The sequence below is a fragment of the Chelmon rostratus genome, chromosome 19, assembly GCF_017976325.1.
Source record: "Chelmon rostratus isolate fCheRos1 chromosome 19, fCheRos1.pri, whole genome shotgun sequence".
Taxonomy (NCBI): domain Eukaryota; kingdom Metazoa; phylum Chordata; class Actinopteri; order Chaetodontiformes; family Chaetodontidae; genus Chelmon; species Chelmon rostratus.
The window spans coordinates 12558333-12576890 of NC_055676.1; the positions used below are offsets into that span (position 1 = coordinate 12558333).

General features: G+C 40.4%; 4 protein-coding genes across 4 annotated transcripts; 2 read left to right on the forward strand and 2 right to left on the reverse strand.

Annotated features, from left to right (window-relative positions):
- The first annotated feature begins 69 nt into the window (after positions 1-69).
- Positions 70-1568, forward strand: orai1b (ORAI calcium release-activated calcium modulator 1b). The gene is made up of 2 exons (XM_041960579.1): positions 70-367; positions 458-1568. The coding sequence occupies exons 1-2, from the start codon at positions 254-256 to the stop codon at positions 1013-1015; spliced, it is 672 nt and encodes a 223-aa protein (XP_041816513.1). The 5' UTR covers positions 70-253; the 3' UTR covers positions 1016-1568.
- A 960-nt stretch (positions 1569-2528) lies between these two features.
- On the reverse strand, positions 2529-3710 carry morn3 (MORN repeat containing 3). Its single transcript, XM_041960692.1, has 5 exons — positions 3569-3710; positions 3294-3451; positions 3044-3203; positions 2751-2935; positions 2529-2594 (listed from the first exon to the last, which is right to left on the reverse strand). The coding sequence occupies exons 1-5, from the start codon at positions 3708-3710 to the stop codon at positions 2529-2531; spliced, it is 711 nt and encodes a 236-aa protein (XP_041816626.1).
- Positions 3711-4536: 826 nt separating this feature from the next.
- Positions 4537-12577, forward strand: tmem120b (transmembrane protein 120B). Its single transcript, XM_041960058.1, has 12 exons — positions 4537-4660; positions 6443-6561; positions 6954-7070; positions 7175-7234; positions 7348-7443; positions 7530-7619; positions 7734-7799; positions 7944-8005; positions 9455-9547; positions 9830-9894; positions 10209-10277; positions 10649-12577. Exons 1-12 carry the CDS (start codon positions 4598-4600, stop codon positions 10763-10765), a joined length of 1017 nt encoding a protein of 338 aa, XP_041815992.1. The 5' UTR covers positions 4537-4597; the 3' UTR covers positions 10766-12577.
- On the reverse strand, positions 12299-17173 carry rhof (ras homolog family member F). The gene is made up of 5 exons (XM_041960059.1): positions 15846-17173; positions 15406-15493; positions 14138-14247; positions 13681-13815; positions 12299-13527 (listed from the first exon to the last, which is right to left on the reverse strand). Exons 1-5 carry the CDS (start codon positions 15978-15980, stop codon positions 13363-13365), a joined length of 633 nt encoding a protein of 210 aa, XP_041815993.1. The 5' UTR covers positions 15981-17173; the 3' UTR covers positions 12299-13362.
- Between the last annotated feature and the right edge of the window lie 1385 nt (positions 17174-18558).

Below are 18558 nucleotides of genomic sequence, written 5' to 3' on the forward strand. Positions count from 1 at the left end.
ACAGTAAGCGGATGTTGCCTTCAGGGCGCGCGGACTTCTGGGTAATGCAAGGTGCAGGCAGCTCAGCACGCTGGAGACTAGTGGTGAAAAAATAGCTTCCGCAGTTCCGTCAGCTGGCGAGGTTAAATGTTTTGTAAGTGTACACTACAGTCTGTGACTGGCATGTTGAAGGTTTGTTTCTGTTGTCTTCCGCAAGAGTAACGAGGGAACTACGCTAGCGCCGCTCCTCTGGTCCTTTGATAACAGGCGCAACATGAGTCTGAACGAGCATTCACTGCAAGCCCTGTCCTGGAGAAAGCTGTACCTGAGTCGAGCTAAACTCAAGGCTTCTAGCCGGACATCAGCCCTGCTTTCTGGATTTGCTATGGTAACGTTGTGTTCAAGTCATCCACTTTTTCTGATCTTGCTAGATACAAATTTTATTTACATTCCTGTTTTTAATAATCCTGTTTTTCAGGTGGCCATGGTAGAAGTGCAGCTGGACAACAGCTATCCTTACCCACCGGCTCTCCTTATTGCCTTCAGTGCTTGCACCACTGTGCTTGTGGCTGTTCATCTGTTCGCTCTGATGGTCAGTACCTGCATTTTGCCCAATATAGAGGCTGTCAGCAATGTCCACAACCTCAACTCTGTGAAGGAGTCTCCACATGAGCGAATGCACCGACACATTGAACTGGCTTGGGCTTTTTCTACAGTCATTGGTACTTTGCTCTTCCTAGCCGAGGTAGTTCTGCTCTGCTGGGTCAAATTTTTGCCTATAAAGCCCAACAAGTCCAGCAATAATACAGTTTCAGCTGGTGTGGCTGCTGCTATTACTTCCACCTCTATTATGGTCCCCTTTGGTTTAGTCTTCATAGTCTTTGCTGTGCACTTCTATCGCTCCTTGGTCAGCCACAAGACTGACAGACAGTTTCAGGAGCTGGAGGAGCTTTCCAATCTCACTCGACTACAGAATGAGCTGGACAACAGAGGGGAATCTTCCATCTTGCAGTCTCCAAGCTCGCATTTCCCATAGAGAAGTATGGCGAATACACATTTATGGTGGAACTTTGAGTCCTTGGGATTTCTCCAGACCAGAAGCTACATTATTGGCTTCTTTTTTCTCTCGCTCTTTTTTTTTTTTTTTTACAAGAATGATGTCACCTCTTTGTTGTGAAATTTACTTTTGTGGAAGGAATTTGTATTTTTTCAAAAACATGTCTGATCAACTGTGAACTCACAGACCTGCCATAGTGCATGTAACTTGAAATTGGAAAGTCTTAACTGTGCTAGTTGCTTGATTTACCTCTTACATTATGGTAGAGACATCTGAACGATAACTTGGAATCCTGTCTCATGCCTGCTGCACTGAGTTAGTCATCTGTCAGTGAACACTGGTAATATATATGGTAATATATATTACATTGTTGCTTTGTAAACCACAAGTATTTAACCCTCCTTATTCACTGTGTACATGATTTTGTGTAATGTCCACCATTTGCAATTGTAATGCCTGCTGTTTGCATAGACTGACTCAACAGCTGCCAAACTACAGTATTATTAGAACATATTATCTGGCATCTGTAGCACAGGCTGTGGTGTTAAAATAAACACATTTTTGCGAAGTGGCATTCAAAGTTTCAGAATTTCCCAAAAAATTTTGGACCTATTATTTCAAAACATAGCTATAATGTTACCTATGGAACACACTTGCAATTGCTGAGACAGGTTAAGCAAGTCACACTGCTAAAATTTTGCAAAGGTCATTTAAGTTCATGAGTAGTGCATACATATGTGCTCACCGATCATCTTCCTTATGCTGGATGACCAACTAAGCCACTCCTGATGGTAGATTTTCATTTCTACTCTTGATACTTTAAACTTTTTAAATAATTCTTACTCATTACACACACTGCACAAGAATTTAATTCTCAGCAATTTAGAGAAACTGATCAGTCGGAGTTGGCAGTGTTTATTAGATCAGGAAGAAGTCCAGATGTGGTTGGAGGTGCATTTAGAAGTGAAAGTTAGCAGAGTGTTGATGGGTGATGATCTTGTGCAGATATTCCATTATTGGTGGTTGGTGGTGATGAAAAGAGATCCTTTTCTTTCAGGCTTGTGGGAGCTAGTATTCTTCTGAATAATTAGATAAATTGTTAATGGTTACACTATGAAACACACATCAGAGCCTTTTCATTTAAAAGTGAACTGTGGCTTGTTTATCAGGTAAGTGTTACAAGTTCACAGGGACTTTGAGTTGTTATGAGTATTATCAGAATGCAGCACATAGAAAATACAATACAAGGCTGATATTTTATCAGTCCCTTTTAGAAAAATAAGTCAATGTGTCATTTGGATTGGGTTAGCTGGATTAATACTTTAAATCATATCATGTTATTTTCATTTCATTTGAAGAGATATGTTTTTGGTTTCCTCCACAGACAAGAACAACATATATGGGTGTAAATATTAAAAACAAAACTCAATATGCAGAATGCCATCATGCATTAACTAGAGTGGGAACAAGCTGTTGATCCTTTTGTTTTTCTTCAACACTGATCAAGGTAGGCTGATTGGGCTTCCCTTAAAACCAACTGCATATCCACAAGGTGTACCTTGAAAAAAAGATATGTTCATATTATAACCCACAATACACAATACACAAAACACTGGAAAATTACTTTGTTGTACATGATTATTTAATTGTGGTGACAGACTCAGATAAACTGAGATATGTGGCTGTAGAAGTATCAACAGTCAAAATGTTGTACCTGTGGAATTGGATACTGTGTCGGTGTTGGTGCTGCATCTCTCCCAAAATCAGACAGGGTCCCGCACTTTGCTACTCCATCCACCCAAATACCTTCATAAAGCTGGCCTTTGTTAGAATAGCAGAACCTTCCATTACCATTCTTCTTGCCATCTCGCCAGGTGCCTTCATGCCAATTGCCATTCACTTTGACACAAGGTGCAAAGTCAAATATTAAAATTTATCATCTTACCACACTAAACTATGATCTATTTTAGAATACAAAAAAAGGAATGTGAAGCAAAGTTCTCTTACCATATCGAATAATGCCCTGTCCATTATTCTTATCCTTCATCCACTCTCCCTCATAGATATCTCCATTGTCATAACACATCCTTCCCCAGCCAGTCCGATGGTCCTCACTCCACTCTCCCTCATAAACTGCTGAGCAATCGTAGAAGTACGTCCCATAGCCCTAAAGAGATAGAAAATAACACAAAAATTATTAGAGTGCACATACATGTGTTACAGAGTGAATGTACTTAGCAGTATATCAAATACATACATGCTTCTTTCCATTTTTCCATCCACCACAGTACTTCCTTACATGCTTCTTTGTTTTTGGGAGGAGCACACTGTAGGCACCATACCCGTCAGGTTTTCCACATTTCCAGTCTCCTTCATAAATGGCACCAGACTTCTTCCATACCTGAGTTCCCTTCCCTTGAAAAATAATAAGCAAATCTTTTACTTATGATGTATCTAAAGTATGTTGCCCTTCATAGCCAGACCTTCACACATTTCTCAGTAGTTTGGTATAAGCTCACAACAGTATCTCACCATGTTTCTTGTCGTCCTGCCACTCCCCGGTGTATACATTTCCATTGGCCGAGAAAACTGCGCACCGCAGTCCACATTTCTGTGATTTCTTATCCATCAATGTTGAGGATGGCTGTTTTTTGATAGGTTTGATAAATGGCATGATGAAAACCCTATATTACAAGTTATATGAATCTCCATGAAGCTGAAGGAGATCAGATGGATTGACACTGTGAGCTACCAGAACGCAAGGAACGTGTGCACAACAAAGTTTTAGTAAATTCCAAATATTTTGGACAAAAACATCTCTTAACCTGTTTTTCTGTGTATAAATGTCATTAAAGCATGTCTTTTTTTATTGACTTTATGATTAAAAAAAGACGAAAAAACAAGAAAATATAGTGCAAACGAAAGCAAATTAGCATTAAGTTACATTTGTTTAAATTAGCCAAGTTAGCCCTCTAAAGCTGGTCATTTCATGCTAGCTAGTTAACGTTACTATACAGTGTAACTTTATACCGGTAGGGAGACAAACACATTCAAAGCAAAATACTTGTACCTTAGAAATGTGTCTAGGCAGATGACTCACTTAAACTCAGTCCGCTTGTAAACTCAGGCCATTTAGCTCCCGACAACATTAATACGTTAATACAGCTGGCTAACAGTATAAACTTTACTTACCTGTAAGCTGGTGTGCACAGCCAAGAGTAAACTGAGCATTCGTGGTATCCTAGCAACGCAACTGCGTACTCTAGTTAGTGCGGAGTAAATTAAACTAAGAGTCAGTTTTAGCTTTTTTATATATATATATGTTTGGGGGGTCCAAATGATGCTTGGATGTTTTGTTTTGTTTTGTTTTTTATTTGTCAGAATATGTATTTACTTGTAAATTCCCCTTTATTTACGCTTGAACCACAGCGGTTTTGCGATGTGCGCATGCTCCGTGCAGCCCAGTTAAAGAAGCGTCTGAGTGGACAGTCGGTGTGAGGAGAGATTCGGGGTGGAACCTTGTGAAGCCGTCCTCTTTGCTACATCAGTTGCCGTACCATAATGTCCAAACCGAAGTTTCAGATGGAGTGGGAGGAAATTGACGAGGAATATCAACAATTACAGGTGACAAAAAACACTAAAACGAGCACATGATCTATACTAGATTGTTGGCTGTAGCTTGTCGTGGATGGCACTGACAACCGTACTCCAGTGGCTACGTTAGTTTGTATTGCTGCTTCCTATTCGCCATTCATTCTAAGCCCAATCGTAAACGCAGCATTGAGCCAATAACTGCGCTGTTGGTAGCAATATCTGATGGATGGAATATGTTTCAGTGGACGTTCATCATCTTTGACTTCACTATAACATCCGTGTCTTGCGACTGCTAAGGTTAGCAGCAGGTTGCTTGTCCTGCTGCTAGCCTGTTATGCGGCTAATGAGCAGCTAACGTTACATTTACTTAGCTAACGACACATTGTATTATATTGTGATTGATTAATGTGTAATATTTGATGCTAAAGTTACATAGAGGTCGATAAGGTAACTCCACGTGTTTGTTACACTCACTGAGCCTGCCTGAGTGAATTCGTTCGTGTCACTGAATGCATCATCATACATCACTACCACGCTAGCTCACGTTCGCTAGCTGGCTAACTTGAAACAATAGTATAAGTAGTCGATAATAGGTAATAGGAAAGAATTCCGTTCACTTTGCGGTGTAATAAAGCATCATGTGGTCTGTGGTGTCGTGGCTCGACCAGCCCTCTCCTCATGCCGGCATCGGATAACTCAGACGTGGATCTGTGATGCCATCAAAATATAAAATCTGGAGCTGCTCCGTAGGGAAAGAAGATTAAGGTGACTCAAATGTTTGGGGAATTTTCCGAAATGAAGCTGATATGTTCTGGTGAATAATCAACCTTTCATATTTAGCTGCTTCCTTCCAGAGTGTATATCTTTGCATCTGTGGCATTTCAGGTTCAATACTATTGATATGACGTTGATTGGAGGAAACTGTCATGTGAGCTACATGCACAGAAAACACAGTGACAAGTATGACTAGCTGTCTGTTTGCTTTTCTCGTCCGAAAGGTCAGGGTGTCTTAGTGCTTTTCAGGATGCTGCTTGTCTTAAATCACACAAGACAGGCAGTAGATCATGTATTGAGTTCATTGCCTCCATCCCACTTTTCCCAGGGTCCAGTCTTTTGAGTATTTTTTTTTTTTTTTTCCTTTGGGAATTTACACCCACATTAGATTCAGTTTGTACTGTCCAGGGTGATGTACTTTTGTGTACATTTAAGCACATTTTCAAGCAGGCTTACAATGGAAAGAAAAGAAAGGTACAGCAGCAGACACCTTTGTTTGGGCCACTCCTGTTTTTATGTTGAAATTAAACTTTATTTTATTTTTATTGACCTTTTTCAATCTTGGATCCTCAACAGCTCCACATTACCTGATACTGTCTATTCTACATAATATGCAAATAAAAAATCTTAAACTCAAACTCAAAACGTGGGATAACCTCTGCTGACTGTGCATCCTCACCCCCAGACACCAGTGCTGATGGGGGGGAAAGGTGGGCACAGTGCTGCTGAAAGATGTGCTCTGGTCTATATTTCATCACATAATAGAGTGTCATGGGCTTTGGTCAAACAAGGGGGTAAAGCATTTCCATCTCTTCATAAATGGAGACTCTGTTCATCCAGAGCTTTTCAGCACTGTTCACTGAGCCTTGGGCAAAGATTTGGCTGAGATTAGGAGACATTTTCACTCTTTCAAATGTTTTCAGTGCATTATGACACATTCTATTTATGTCTATCTGTATTGGTTGTAAATGCCCATCAGCTGTGCTTTTGTTATTTTCTTACATCTTTTCACACTCACTTTGTCTCTTTGTTCACCAGGAAACTCACAAAATATACAGACAAAAACTTGAGGAGCTCACCAACCTTCAGACAACATGCAGCAGCGCCATCAGTAAACAGAGAAAATGCCTGAAAGACCTACGTTACAGCATGAGCAAGTAAGTATTCTCTGATCAGGCAAGACCACGTGTTTATTTTACAGATTGTTTGCTTACATTGCAGTCAGTACACTGGTACATCATAGTCTGGCTCATTGGCCAGGTTGACTCACTCGTGGGTACATTTTGCAGTATCCCTGCAACTGAACATGCTGTGGAAAGCATACATGAAAGTTTTGTCAGCACTCAAGAAAATGATTGTGCAGCCAAGTCAGCAAAGAGAGGAAACGGTTAACGGCTGCTCAAAATGAGTAATTTCTGGAAATTATCATGCCTGTCACTCTGAGACATTACAGAAAAGTTGCTGTGTCTTAGTTCATGGAGAGCTTTAAGACATTCCTCCTCCTCTTCTTAACTTCTCCCCTCATGATCTTTTTCTCTTTTCTTCACAGGTGTGCACAATCATGCAACGAGAAAGAACTGGAACTAATAACAGACATCAAGACACAAATCAAAGATAAAGAAAATGTGTTCTTTGATATGGAAGCATATTTGCCCAAAAAAAACGGGTCGGCACCTTTTGTTCATGTTGGCAATTCGTTCAAAGTTACAGATAGCGAGCTTTATATCTCAAAAAATGTGTTATGTGTTTTTTGTGTGTGTGTGTTTTCAGGCTTTACCTGAATTTGGTCCTGGGCAACGTGAACGTAACACTCCTCAGCAACCAGGCAAAGTATGTCAAGTATTCAGCCTTGAGGACATAATGAAAAGACGGGTTCAGGCTCTGGACTTGGTGTGTGTGTTTGTTGTCAGCTCCTCATCTTCTCGTCCTCCATTCATCCATAGATTTGCCTACAAAGACGAGTATGAGAAGTTCAAGCTTTATATGACAATAATCCTGATGTTTGGAGCAATAACCTGCCTCTTCTTTCTCAACTGTCGGTGAGAGAACTTCTTCCCCCTCAATCGTTACTGTTGTTGATTTATTAAAAGCTAAAAGTGCGGCTCACTAATTATTTTATTTTTAGGGTCACTGATGAAATCTTCAACTTTTTGCTGGTGTGGTACTACTGCACACTGACCATAAGGGAAAGCATCCTCATGAGCAACGGCTCCAGGTGTGCACTCGTCATTAGTCTTCTTCTTTTTCCTTAGTATCTTGAAGTTGTGCTTGCAGATTTACCAGGTTATACAGTCGTCATCTCTTCCTGTGCTCTTCTTATGCTTTTCAGGATCAAAGGTTGGTGGGTGTCTCACCATTATGTATCTACCTTCCTGTCAGGTGTGATGCTTACCTGGTGAGTTCTTGTCCTTGATTTCATAGTGACATGTTGTTTCAGCAATCATATCTGAACTTTTGTTCGAATGTGTACAGGATAGCGACTGTTAAGGCGAGACGGTTTCTTCATTCAGTTTTCCTTTAACCTTGTGTCTTTTCACAGGCCAGAGGGGCCCATGTATCAGATGTTCAGAAGCCAGTTTCTTGCATTCTCCATATATCAGAGTAAGAATTTAATCTGTTTAGACTTGGAACAAAATGTGTGTTTGTTACCTTGTAGTGAACGCAGAGGGCTCTCTGAGTTTCAGGCATCAAAGGATAATGTTGTTTAGGTCATGACAAGAAAAAATTCAGTTTATTCTGTTCAGAATAGATTTAGACTTTCATGTCATTGTTATTGAATCTGCTCATATAATCCACAACCCCAATTCCAAAAAAGTAATGGCGCTGAATAAAACAAATATAAAACAGAATGTGATAATTTGCTTATGAAAACCGTACAAAGACAAAACATTTAATGTTTTACTTCGTCAACTTCATTGATTTTTGTAAATATCTGCTAATTCTGAATTAGTGGCAGCAACACGTTAAAACAAGTTGAGACAAGTTGGGAAAGTTGTGGAATGCTCTAGAAACACCTGTTTGGAACATTCCACAGGTAAACAGGTTCACTGGTAACAGGTTCACTTGGATAAAGGATGTTACTACATGGGCTCAGGAACACTTGAAATGATCGCATTCTGTTTTTATTTATGTTTTCCACAGCGTTGCCTGTGTCTTTGTATTCTGATACACACTCTAGTTGCTAGTAGTTTAGCCAATATTAAACAAACTAATAACTGATAAAAGGACTCATCGTTTTAGTTCTACCTCTTCTCCCCCTTTGCTAATATAAAAACAGAGGAGATAAGAGAATAAATAACAGATGACGAGACCTAACTAACCCACGTTTCCACATGGATCCTCCATATGAGTGTCTTGGTACGCAGATGGATCTTCTACTGTTTCAGATGCTGTCGTTCTGTTACACCACTAATGGTTGTCGACAACTGTCATAGCAGGTCAAGGGCAGGATCACCTGCAACACAGTGTGATTACACACAATATACACGAAAACATGTGTACAGGAAATGAACACCTGGGAAGGTGACACAGCCCTCAGCAGTTTTAAGTTGTAATTATTATGGAACTATTATGGCACCAGTCTCTCATGAATCGTGGTAGACTTGTGTCGATCAAAGATGTTAAGACTGTAGATGCTCGACTGCTCACCAGCTAATAATCGCTAATAAACACTTCCTCTAAATATTTGTCCCCAGAATAGAGATGTGAAGTCAGTGCTGATATACCACATGTGGAGGCATGACGGACAACTGAAATGTTTAAACAGACAAAAGTTTGTTTGTTTGTTTGGTTTTTTTCAGCAATTCAGCGTTATTTTATGTTTGTTTTAGGGACAGAATGACCCCATTTCAGTGTGCAAAGCTTCACATCACATGCTGCTATTGACTTTTTTTTTCTTTCCATGAAATGGGTTGGGAGCTGGTGATAAGCTGATGCTAGTCATCAAAAGTTGCTTTCCTTTCCAGTCCTAAGACATCGGCCGAACCTAACTGATGTGTTCATTGGTGACTGTGCTGTAATCTGCCATTTTGCCTTCTGTTTGTCCTCCAGGCTTTGTTCAGTTCCTCCAGTATTACTACCAGAGCGGCTGCTTGTACAGGCTGCGAGCTCTGGGAGAGAGAAATCAGCTGGACCTCACAGTGGGTACGTTGTAAGCTATTTTTGGTGGGAGTGATTTCAATCGCTTGAACTCCTGGGCCATCTGCAACACCATGTCTGGAAAAATAGGGTAAAGGTGAGAGATGGAGACAGTTGTAAGCATCAGCATGATACCACACAGATCTCTGGGAGCAATTTAAGTACGGCTTCGATGAATTTGCTCCCCAAACTATCTCTAATGTCGGATTGTTTTGCGGGGACGACAGCAGTGTAGTATTCTGTGTCATGTTGTCCCAAGGTCACTGTTACACTTTTCTGTCTCTGCAGAGGGATTTCAGTCCTGGATGTGGAGAGGCCTCACTTTTCTTTTGCCATTTCTCTTTTTTGGCCACGTAAGTCAAAACTTAACTCTTTTTTTTTTTTTTTTTTTGCTTTTGTTTAATGTCAAACCACAGCTTTAACGCTTCATGCCAAATATTTCAAAACCAGGAGGACGTTGCACAAAATCGTGCAAGCTCATGGGGCCGTTTTACACCGGAGCTCATTGTTGGAATGTATTAAGTGCATCAAAAGAGCACACCAGTGCGCTATTTTTTTGGCATTTTTGAATGATCTGAGGAGAAAGTTATGGATCAAAGCGAAAAGTCCTTGTGCAACAGAGTGTGCAGTGGTGTTGGGAAAGATAATGTGTCCTCTTCCTCCACAGTTTTGGCAGCTGTACAACTCAGTGACCCTGTTTCGCTTGGCAAGACATGAGGACTGTAAGGAGTGGCAGGTAAGGATTGCATTGGTATTGGCTTAAATGTCAAAAGACATGTCTAAACAGATTTAAAAAGTTGTTTGGTTAAAAGGAAAAAGTTTGATCTCTTTTTTTCTTTTTAATAATCATTTGTGCATTTTACCTAGCAGACCAGTTGGCCACTGAAGTTAAGTCAAAAGATGTGCAGGGAAAGTTTGTCTGCATCAGACTCATGCAGCACACATGCTAAACTGTGTTTTACTCAAACTTACCTGTGACAAGGTCTTATGAAGTGTTAGTGAATTATCCCTACTGAATATGTCCTCATCCTTCGATATTTCCAAATACAGATATAGCTAGAAATATAATAACACATGTCATGAGTTGTCTTTTCCTTTTTCTTTCAGGTATTCATGCTGGCACTGACATTTCTCGTCCTGTTCCTGGGGAATTTTCTCACCACGTTGAAAGTCGTCCACCAAAAGATTCAGAAAAACCAGGAAAAGGTGCAAAAGACCAACTGAGACAAAAGCTCAGCGAGACACCTCAGATTCATACAGCGGCCAGTAATTTTGAAGCAACACGCACAATCGCTTGATAGACTGACCACAGTGCGGTCCGACCGGGAGACACCGCTGTTACTCTCTGGCTTTGGTGGCAGCAGCAGCAGCGTCCAGCCAAAGCATCTGGCCAACAGGCTTCTGCTTTCCAGTGACTCGTCGTCGATGTCGCCGCACAGTCGGTCACAACACAAAGTGGCGTTCGCCTGATAGACCAACAGTTTGTCGCTTTATCCTGTACATAGAAAAACAGTGAGTGGAAAGAATGTGTTGTATTTGGGTGTTTGTGTCAGTCAGCGCATGAATCTGTCAGAGAGCCTCTGTTCAAATCATATGCAACTAAAAGAGGGCAGGTAGCCTCGATTAACCGACCTGAATCATAGTTTTGCCTTTAAAGACCCAACGTCTGTCACGTACATGCTTCATACTTCTGTGAAGTAGTCATGGTCAAACTGTCTCCGGCTTGAACACAACTGTTCAACGTGGCGCCGCGCTTCATCTCCTGAATTTGCTTTTTGTGTGTAGTTCTCAACATCCCTGCTGTGCTATTTCACTGCTAACCAGTATTTATTTTACTAGTTTTTCAAAAAACATAAACCTGATACTTGACTGCCCAGAAAGAAAAATCTGCTTCTGATGCATTTTGTCCATCTGGAATCGGTGGCAGCTCCGTTTTTTTGTTGTTGTTGTTGTTGTTGTGCAAGGGACTGCAAGGGAATACAACACTGTTTCTTCCTGCAGGCAGCGGTTACAAAAGCCATAACTGTTTTTGTATTATGATCTAACGCCTAAACTTGATTATGTGGCTAAGTTACAAGAACGTACACATAAAAACTTGTACTGTCTCTACTGTTGTTTCCAGTGAGGCTTAAAGGAGGCTTTGATGTGAACTCCTCCACACAGTTTACACCCATAGTTCTTATTAACATATTGCAGACAGACTGTAATACATATACAGGTTTATTATGTTCCACTAATGGTCTAATTTAACACTTGAAGTCCATGTGGTTTGGATTGATCATTATTGGGGAAAAAAAACATGCTATTAGTTCCCATCTTATTATCTGAAGTTGCTGAACTGTATTATGATCAAATGCTGCTATTAGCTCTGGTACTGTAAGGCTAAAGATACAGAGGGATGATTAGACCTGTGCTGGATTATTGTTTTTCTAAATCCAATCAACAACCTAAATAAAATATTTGTATGAAATCACTTACGGCCAAATCTGAAACTCCCGCTCTAGTTCTCTGCGGTGTCGCCCGGTTCATGTTTCATGCTTGTTTAAAAGTGTTACACAAAGGTATTTTTGTTTCTTCAGCTAAGGTTCAGATGGGCTCAAACCAACAGCTGTAGTAGTGTCAGGTCTCTCATGCCTTATTCTCCCTCTGGCCTGTTGCCACAAAAAGAAAAGTCAGCCCCGGTTTATTCAGAAGAATCAAAAGGCGGTAGCATTACATTTGTCATGTCCCATAAAGCAATCATGCTGAAGAGAATCACAGCGTTTATTTATATGTATCTTTTTTTAATGAGGGGAAAATTGTTAGTTACAGACCAAAATGTTACATTTGATGCGAGAGCTGCCAGACTGCATAAAACAACTTGATTTCCTCATTTTTAAAATGTAGCTGATGTTCAATAATGTGTACATCGTTCATCACCAGACTGTCACTGGTGCCTGAGTGACCAGGAACAAGAGGCAGTTGACAATTTCTCAATCTGTGTACAAAGTTGTAAAAAAAAAAAAAAAAAAAGAATATTAATAATTAAACACCTCATTTGAAAATGTCGTTTTTTCTATGTTTCTTGTGCACTGAGACAGAATGTGTTGCCATGTCGTACCTGTATTTGACTGTGTGGCAATTGTGGCCCGAATGCCTAAATTGTGCAGCCATTGCAAACGTTCAGTTTTTCCAACACTAGTGGGCGCTGTTGGTAAAGATAAGAGCTCTACTTCAAGTTGACGCTGCTCCAAAACAAACTCTCGTGCAGTGTTGTGCTTTCCTTGAAAACCCATTCATTGAGGTTATTTGTTCCTTAAGAATGTCAAAGCTACAGTACCGTGATATTTTGCATCTCAACTCTGAGAATTTGTTACCTGTCAGCAGTTTTTAAAGCAGATCGGACATGAAAACCTTTTGGAGACAAAACAAGATACAAGAACTAATTGTTCAAATATATACATTCATACATAAAAAAATACATACTGGTTTGGAAGCATACAAATTTTCTCACAGAAAAAACGTGTAGAAAAATACTTTTAATTAATTCTTTTGACAGAAGGCATTTCAAGTTGTAATCCAATTTGGAAAATCTCCTGCTGCAGCTTCTTGCAAAATTGTGTTTCCTGTTACATCATTGGTATTTCTTGTGACGGTAAAGGATGAGTGGGGCCCAACCTGCAGGCACTTTCTGAACCATGAAGCCGCGTCAAGCATTTTTGGGCTCTGAACATCCAACCACTCTCAGTGTGAGGGAGTGGTTCCTTTTTAAAGAACTGAAGCCATCACCTGTGTCACTTGCGTGCAGGAGAGTGAAGTCCTCAAGCCTCTGTGCTTTTCCTTCACAAAATGACACATTTCTTCTTCCTCTTGTAGTTCCTTTGCTTTCGAATGAAGGCCAAAGTTCTCTTGGTGGCCTCTCTGAAAATGTCCTCCACGTTCTCCTGATACTTTGCCGAACATTCAAGGTAGAGCTCTGCATTCATCTGCTGCCGGGTCTCCTCACCCTGCACCCCAAACCAACCCAGCACCAAGAATTAGACTGTATGGCTGTGCTCTACAGGCGATAATCAAAGAAAAACGTACATTTGGGCGACAATTGTTATTGCACTGAAACTGTCATACACTTGCAAATGCCTGCACGTGTCGTCCTGCCTTACCTGTGTGTAAGTGATGGGAGCCTGATTCATGGCCTTGAGCTTCCTCGCACACTCTTTGTCCTTCCTGAGGTCAGTCTTGCAGCCAATCAGGATGACCGGAATGTCCTGACAGAAGTGCCTCACCTCTGGGAACCACTGGGTAAATTTAAGGAATTTAAGGATCTCAGTCATTGTGATCTTTTTGACTTGTGCTTCACTTTGATTATTTGTGCACAGCACTGAGAAGAGAAAGTCCCAACACAACACTGAATCCCACCTGTGTGCACAGGGCGGGTCAATGTCCACATGCAGGCTCAGTCGCATGAGTGAATCATCCCAAAAAGAATGCAGCTAACACCACTAAACCAGCCTCTATCAATCATTTACTGCCTGAATCTGAACTCCAGTTAAATGTTGACATCCCTCTTTCATTGTACCTGCTTGTGGAATTTGGCATGTTGTTAATATCAATCATTACCTTTATCAGGACGTTCTCAAAGCTGGTGGGGTTGGTCACATCAAAGCAGACTAAAATCAGATTAGCTTCCTGGTAAGAGAGCGGCCGTAGTCTGTCATAGTCATCCTGCCCTGAAAGAATGAAGGCATGTCAGCTGATAATGTAAAAGTATGCACACAACCATAAATAACAACAACTGCAGTAAAGTAACAGCGGGGCTCGACAGAAACTGGTATGCTTTGGATGCGACAGCCTGAACAGCGTGATATGATATATGGTACAGAGTTAGGGCAAATGCAGAAAACCACATCCTGGCTTCAGCTTCCCTTTCCGCTGATGTAAGGCGCCCTGCTGCAGGTCTACAGAAGATAAGCTGCCTGCATAGTCTGTCAGAAGCCTTCCTGAAAATGACTTTTTAAAATAGTTGAGTTCACACTGTAGCATCATAGCTTATGCCTCACAGAAACACAGCAGTTTCTGAATTACATGCCATGTCATATCAGTACCTCAATTTAGGTACTATTGACACATAATGGTGCAGTTTTTTATGTTATTATGTGGCAAATATAAACATTTTTCTTTAAAACCCTACATTTTTTAGTTAAATAACATTCAGCCAATACCAGCAAAATTATGAAGTAAAATCTGCCTGCATCAGATAGGCGATCCTATTGAGTGTTGATGGTTGATACCCAGCCCTACTGTCAAAGTTGTATATAGTATAATGAATATAATAAAAATAACCCTCAAGTATTAGTCTGACACTGATGTTGGTCAGTGGCTACAATAAAAACACAGTCATAGTAAACATCTGGCACAACCTCAAGTCAGGAGGATTTAATACTTGGCTTCAGTTTGTGTTTTTTGCTTATCTGTGAAGTAAAAAACAGCCTCTAACACTAAACTGGCTGCTCAAGCTGACCCACAACAGCTTGTTAGTCGTTACTAACATGCAAACAGCAGGTTAATTCCTGAAAGATGAGGCTGATGATGCTCTGACGTCAGCATCGATCTTTACCACTTCCTCTGTGTCCGTCAGTGTCAGAACAAACAGATAAAGACTGAACCCAGTGGGAGGAGGTCTGAACTTTATACATCTTAACGGACTATTAAATGATTACCTCTGTAAGATTGTTTATCGATCATATTCCATCCAATGGAGACAGCGTGTGAGCTGAACATGCTCCAAACTCCCAATGTCCATCCACATATCGTCAAATGTATTCTACTGATACTGAATTAATCACGGATATTTCAGCATTGAGGGGATTTTTCAGAAAGAGTCTTACCGGCTGTGTCATACAGGTTGAGCTTTATCTCTTTTCCTCCAAGAGAGATAGTGGTGACGTATTTTTCAAACACTGATGGTGCATATTTCTGTTTTTGACACACAAGAGAAAGATGTCCATTTTATGGTTTATCATTATTATCTTGGTAAAGGCTAAGTTAATGCAGAGCTTTTGTATTGGATCACATTTGATTATACAAGCGTACCTCATGAAGTGGCTGGTGAGCATATATTCTTTCACAGTTCTGCCCTTTCATAACTTATAACATTTCTATTAGCAAATCTTATAATAGGAAATGCAGCTTACATTTATTTGACTAAATTTAGATGCAGAAAAGGGCTGAGATAAGTTCACATTTCAATATTATTAGTCTTTTGTGGTTTTGGTCAGAAAACCTTGTCTGTGCTAGGTAGATTTTATGGCATGAAAGATGTTCTTACCTCTGGAAAATCACCTTTGGCATAAACCATCAGAAGTGATGTTTTCCCACAGCCTCCATCTCCCACTATTACAATTTTAAGTTCCTCTCTTTTTTTTGTGGTGCCATTACCAGTCCCGGCACTATTTTGTGTCATCTCTCCTCCAAACAATCAAACAGGTGCCAGACAGGATGGGCCTGAAGATACTCCCTCCAGATTTAAGCTGAGTTCATGGCAGAGTCTGATGGATCAGTATTTTGAAAGGCTAAAAAGATTTACAGGCGGCGTCGAGAGAGAGGAACAGACCAGCTGCATGTTGAACCAGGTAGCATTTTCTGTTCACCACTTCCTGTTCCTGTCACACTAAAGCTGTTTCCAATTGACCCCCGACACTCCTGTTCTATTATCAGCATGCTCACTGAAAGCATCTCCAGGTACGAAAAGTGGCGCAGCTGAGTTGCACATGTGGAACAGTCGAGTCCGGCTGCTCCTACTTCCTCTATTGCATGTGCGTGCCCATTGCACTTCCAGGGTGGGTACTCGACCTGAAGCACTGCCTCCCTCGACAGCATTGTGCGTGTGAGATAACACTGAACATGTCCACCCTTAATGCTGAAGTAAAGTCACATTTATCACTACAGGATTCCTTGATTCTTATCAGTGAAGTCATGAACGCGCGGCCTGGAGATGTTCTGATGACAGCAAATGGGCTGAATGTGCATCTAACCTTGTACCTGCATTACACCTTTTTACATTTGTGAACTTGCTCTCTCAGAAACGTACACTGGTATAAGCTCAACCCCATTTCTCCTGAAATGAAACTCAAATAATAGTAATAATAAATAATGAACCAGATGACTCACTCAGTCCAGATGGACTGTATGCATTTTATTTAGGGTTGCCCATCCCTCTTATAATCAGGCGTGAGTGCTTGAATCAATATGGAATATTCCTTTTATGGCAATGCCAGTATAATATATATGGGATTCCATGCTGACGACGAGTCACTAAAAATACTCACTCTACTTCATGAGAAACTAAAATGTTTGTACGGTATTAATGACGACTGTATCTATCTTTGATTGTCCAAATTCAGGTCTTTCACTTAACCTTCAGCAACCAGAGCGTATGCTGAATCCAATCATGCACCCCATGCATTTTATAGAAACAGTGGCCCGTTGTTTATTCCTGCATTTTCCCTTTTAATGTGAGTATTTTGAATCCATATTTTTATGAGCACGATGTCAGTCATACTTCCATGTGCAGTCTGTATGGCTGAACATGGCAGTGACATCACAGATTGGGCGTCAGGACAAACTATTCTCTCTTGTCCCAGGGTGCAATGTACGGACATCTCATCCAGCAGCAAACTAACTAATTGAGCGAAATAAGTGATTGGTTTGGAGATAACATTCAGAGGTACAGCATATTACCTTACTTAAAGGTGAAAACATGTACATGCTGTTTTTAAATGGCAGGCTGTGGGTATGCGAGGCAGACGAGCTGCTTCAGGGCACGAGGAATAGCTTCGTAGTGTTTAAATTAGAGTGAGATAGAGAACCAGATGTATGTAGAAATGATCAAAAGACACTGCACATGCATAAATTCAGTCCAATTCCAAGTCAAATGACCAGGATGTACATGCAGTAGGTTTGGGAATATGTTTCATCCATGTCGATGATAGCTAATAATGACAGCAATCTGTTACAGTGGATGTCAGGATAATAGAGAATGACCCAGAATGCACAAAAAATGTGTCTGAGATTCCTCAATTTCACTCATTGTCTGGTCTGAACATTTTCTGTCATAAAGGCAACTGAACTCACATAGAGCTACGAGTTAAAGGTTAAATTTCAGTGGTCGCTGGCTGGAAAATATGCAGTCAGGGGAAAGACTGTTGAAAATTTGAGCAAGCTGTCCCTTTAAGAGGATGAGCTGACACTGCCCTTTACTTTGCCCGTTTTAAGAAAACATCTAGCCTGGATACACAGACATTTCCTGCAATAACTAAAAGGGAATTTCAGCTTTAAAAAAAATCCAAATTGCTCCTACAGCCATGTCACCCTGCATCGAGAATTATGTTCACTGTGTATTTTAGTGTACTATGTGTCTAATGTGTCATGGCAGGCTAAAATACTGTTTTAAACATGGGCCTAAAAATCATTTTAAGTTAAAAATGACCATGCATCAAAGAATACAACAACCTGCTTCAGTTTCCACAATAACAAAACATAAAAATGAGTTTATGATCTATTTATTCGAACATCTCAGACACACAGACAAGTGATTATATTGCCTAGAAAAGAGATGAAATCACAAACCATACTGTGGAATATAACACCAATAATACACTAGACATGCAAATATTTAACAGCTAGAAAGAAGAAAAGCTGGTGTTTTAAATAAGTACAGTACCACCACTCTGCATGGAAAATCCTAGCAGTGAACCCACAATTAAAAACACAGGAAGAAAAAAAAAAAGAAAAAAGAAACATAAAGCGTCGAGGATACCTGATTTGATTCACAATAATTCAGTGAACAATCCGTCAGAATAAAAGGCTGAACACACAAAGACAGAGAGGACATTTAGCTGTTTGCCTGGCTGCCTGGTTTCTCTGAATCCACAGAAAAAGCCACACACCGTTCATATGCCCCATTTCCTCCTACAATACAGTATGGTGTAGCACGATCTATGAAAAATGCCTGTATAATAATAATAGTAAAAAAAAAGAGT

Bases quoted from the DNA above. Each gene is read 5' to 3' on its own strand.
- orai1b (XM_041960579.1), top strand. From the start codon at position 254: ATGAGTCTGAACGAGCATTCACTGCAAGCCCTGTCCTGGAGAAAGCTG. The intron at 368-457 runs GTAACGTTGTGT...CCTGTTTTTCAG, and splicing joins TGCTTTCTGGATTTGCTATG to GTGGCCATGGTAGAAGTGCA.
- morn3 (XM_041960692.1), bottom strand. From the start codon at position 3,710: ATGCCATTTATCAAACCTATCAAAAAACAGCCATCCTCAACATTGATG. The intron at 3,452-3,568 runs GTGAGATACTGT...TTATTTTTCAAG, and splicing joins GCAGGACGACAAGAAACATG to GGAAGGGAACTCAGGTATGG. The intron at 2,595-2,750 runs GTACAACATTTT...CTTTTTTTCAAG, and splicing joins CACAGTATCCAATTCCACAG to GTACACCTTGTGGATATGCA.
- tmem120b (XM_041960058.1), top strand. From the start codon at position 4,598: ATGTCCAAACCGAAGTTTCAGATGGAGTGGGAGGAAATTGACGAGGAA. The intron at 4,661-6,442 runs GTGACAAAAAAC...TTTGTTCACCAG, and splicing joins AGGAATATCAACAATTACAG to GAAACTCACAAAATATACAG. The intron at 9,548-9,829 runs GTACGTTGTAAG...CTGTCTCTGCAG, and splicing joins TCAGCTGGACCTCACAGTGG to AGGGATTTCAGTCCTGGATG.
- rhof (XM_041960059.1), bottom strand. From the start codon at position 15,980: ATGACACAAAATAGTGCCGGGACTGGTAATGGCACCACAAAAAAAAGA. The intron at 15,494-15,845 runs GTAAGAACATCT...TGTCAAAAACAG, and splicing joins CCAAAGGTGATTTTCCAGAG to AAATATGCACCATCAGTGTT. The intron at 14,248-15,405 runs GTAAGACTCTTT...TCATTCTTTCAG, and splicing joins CAACCTGTATGACACAGCCG to GGCAGGATGACTATGACAGA.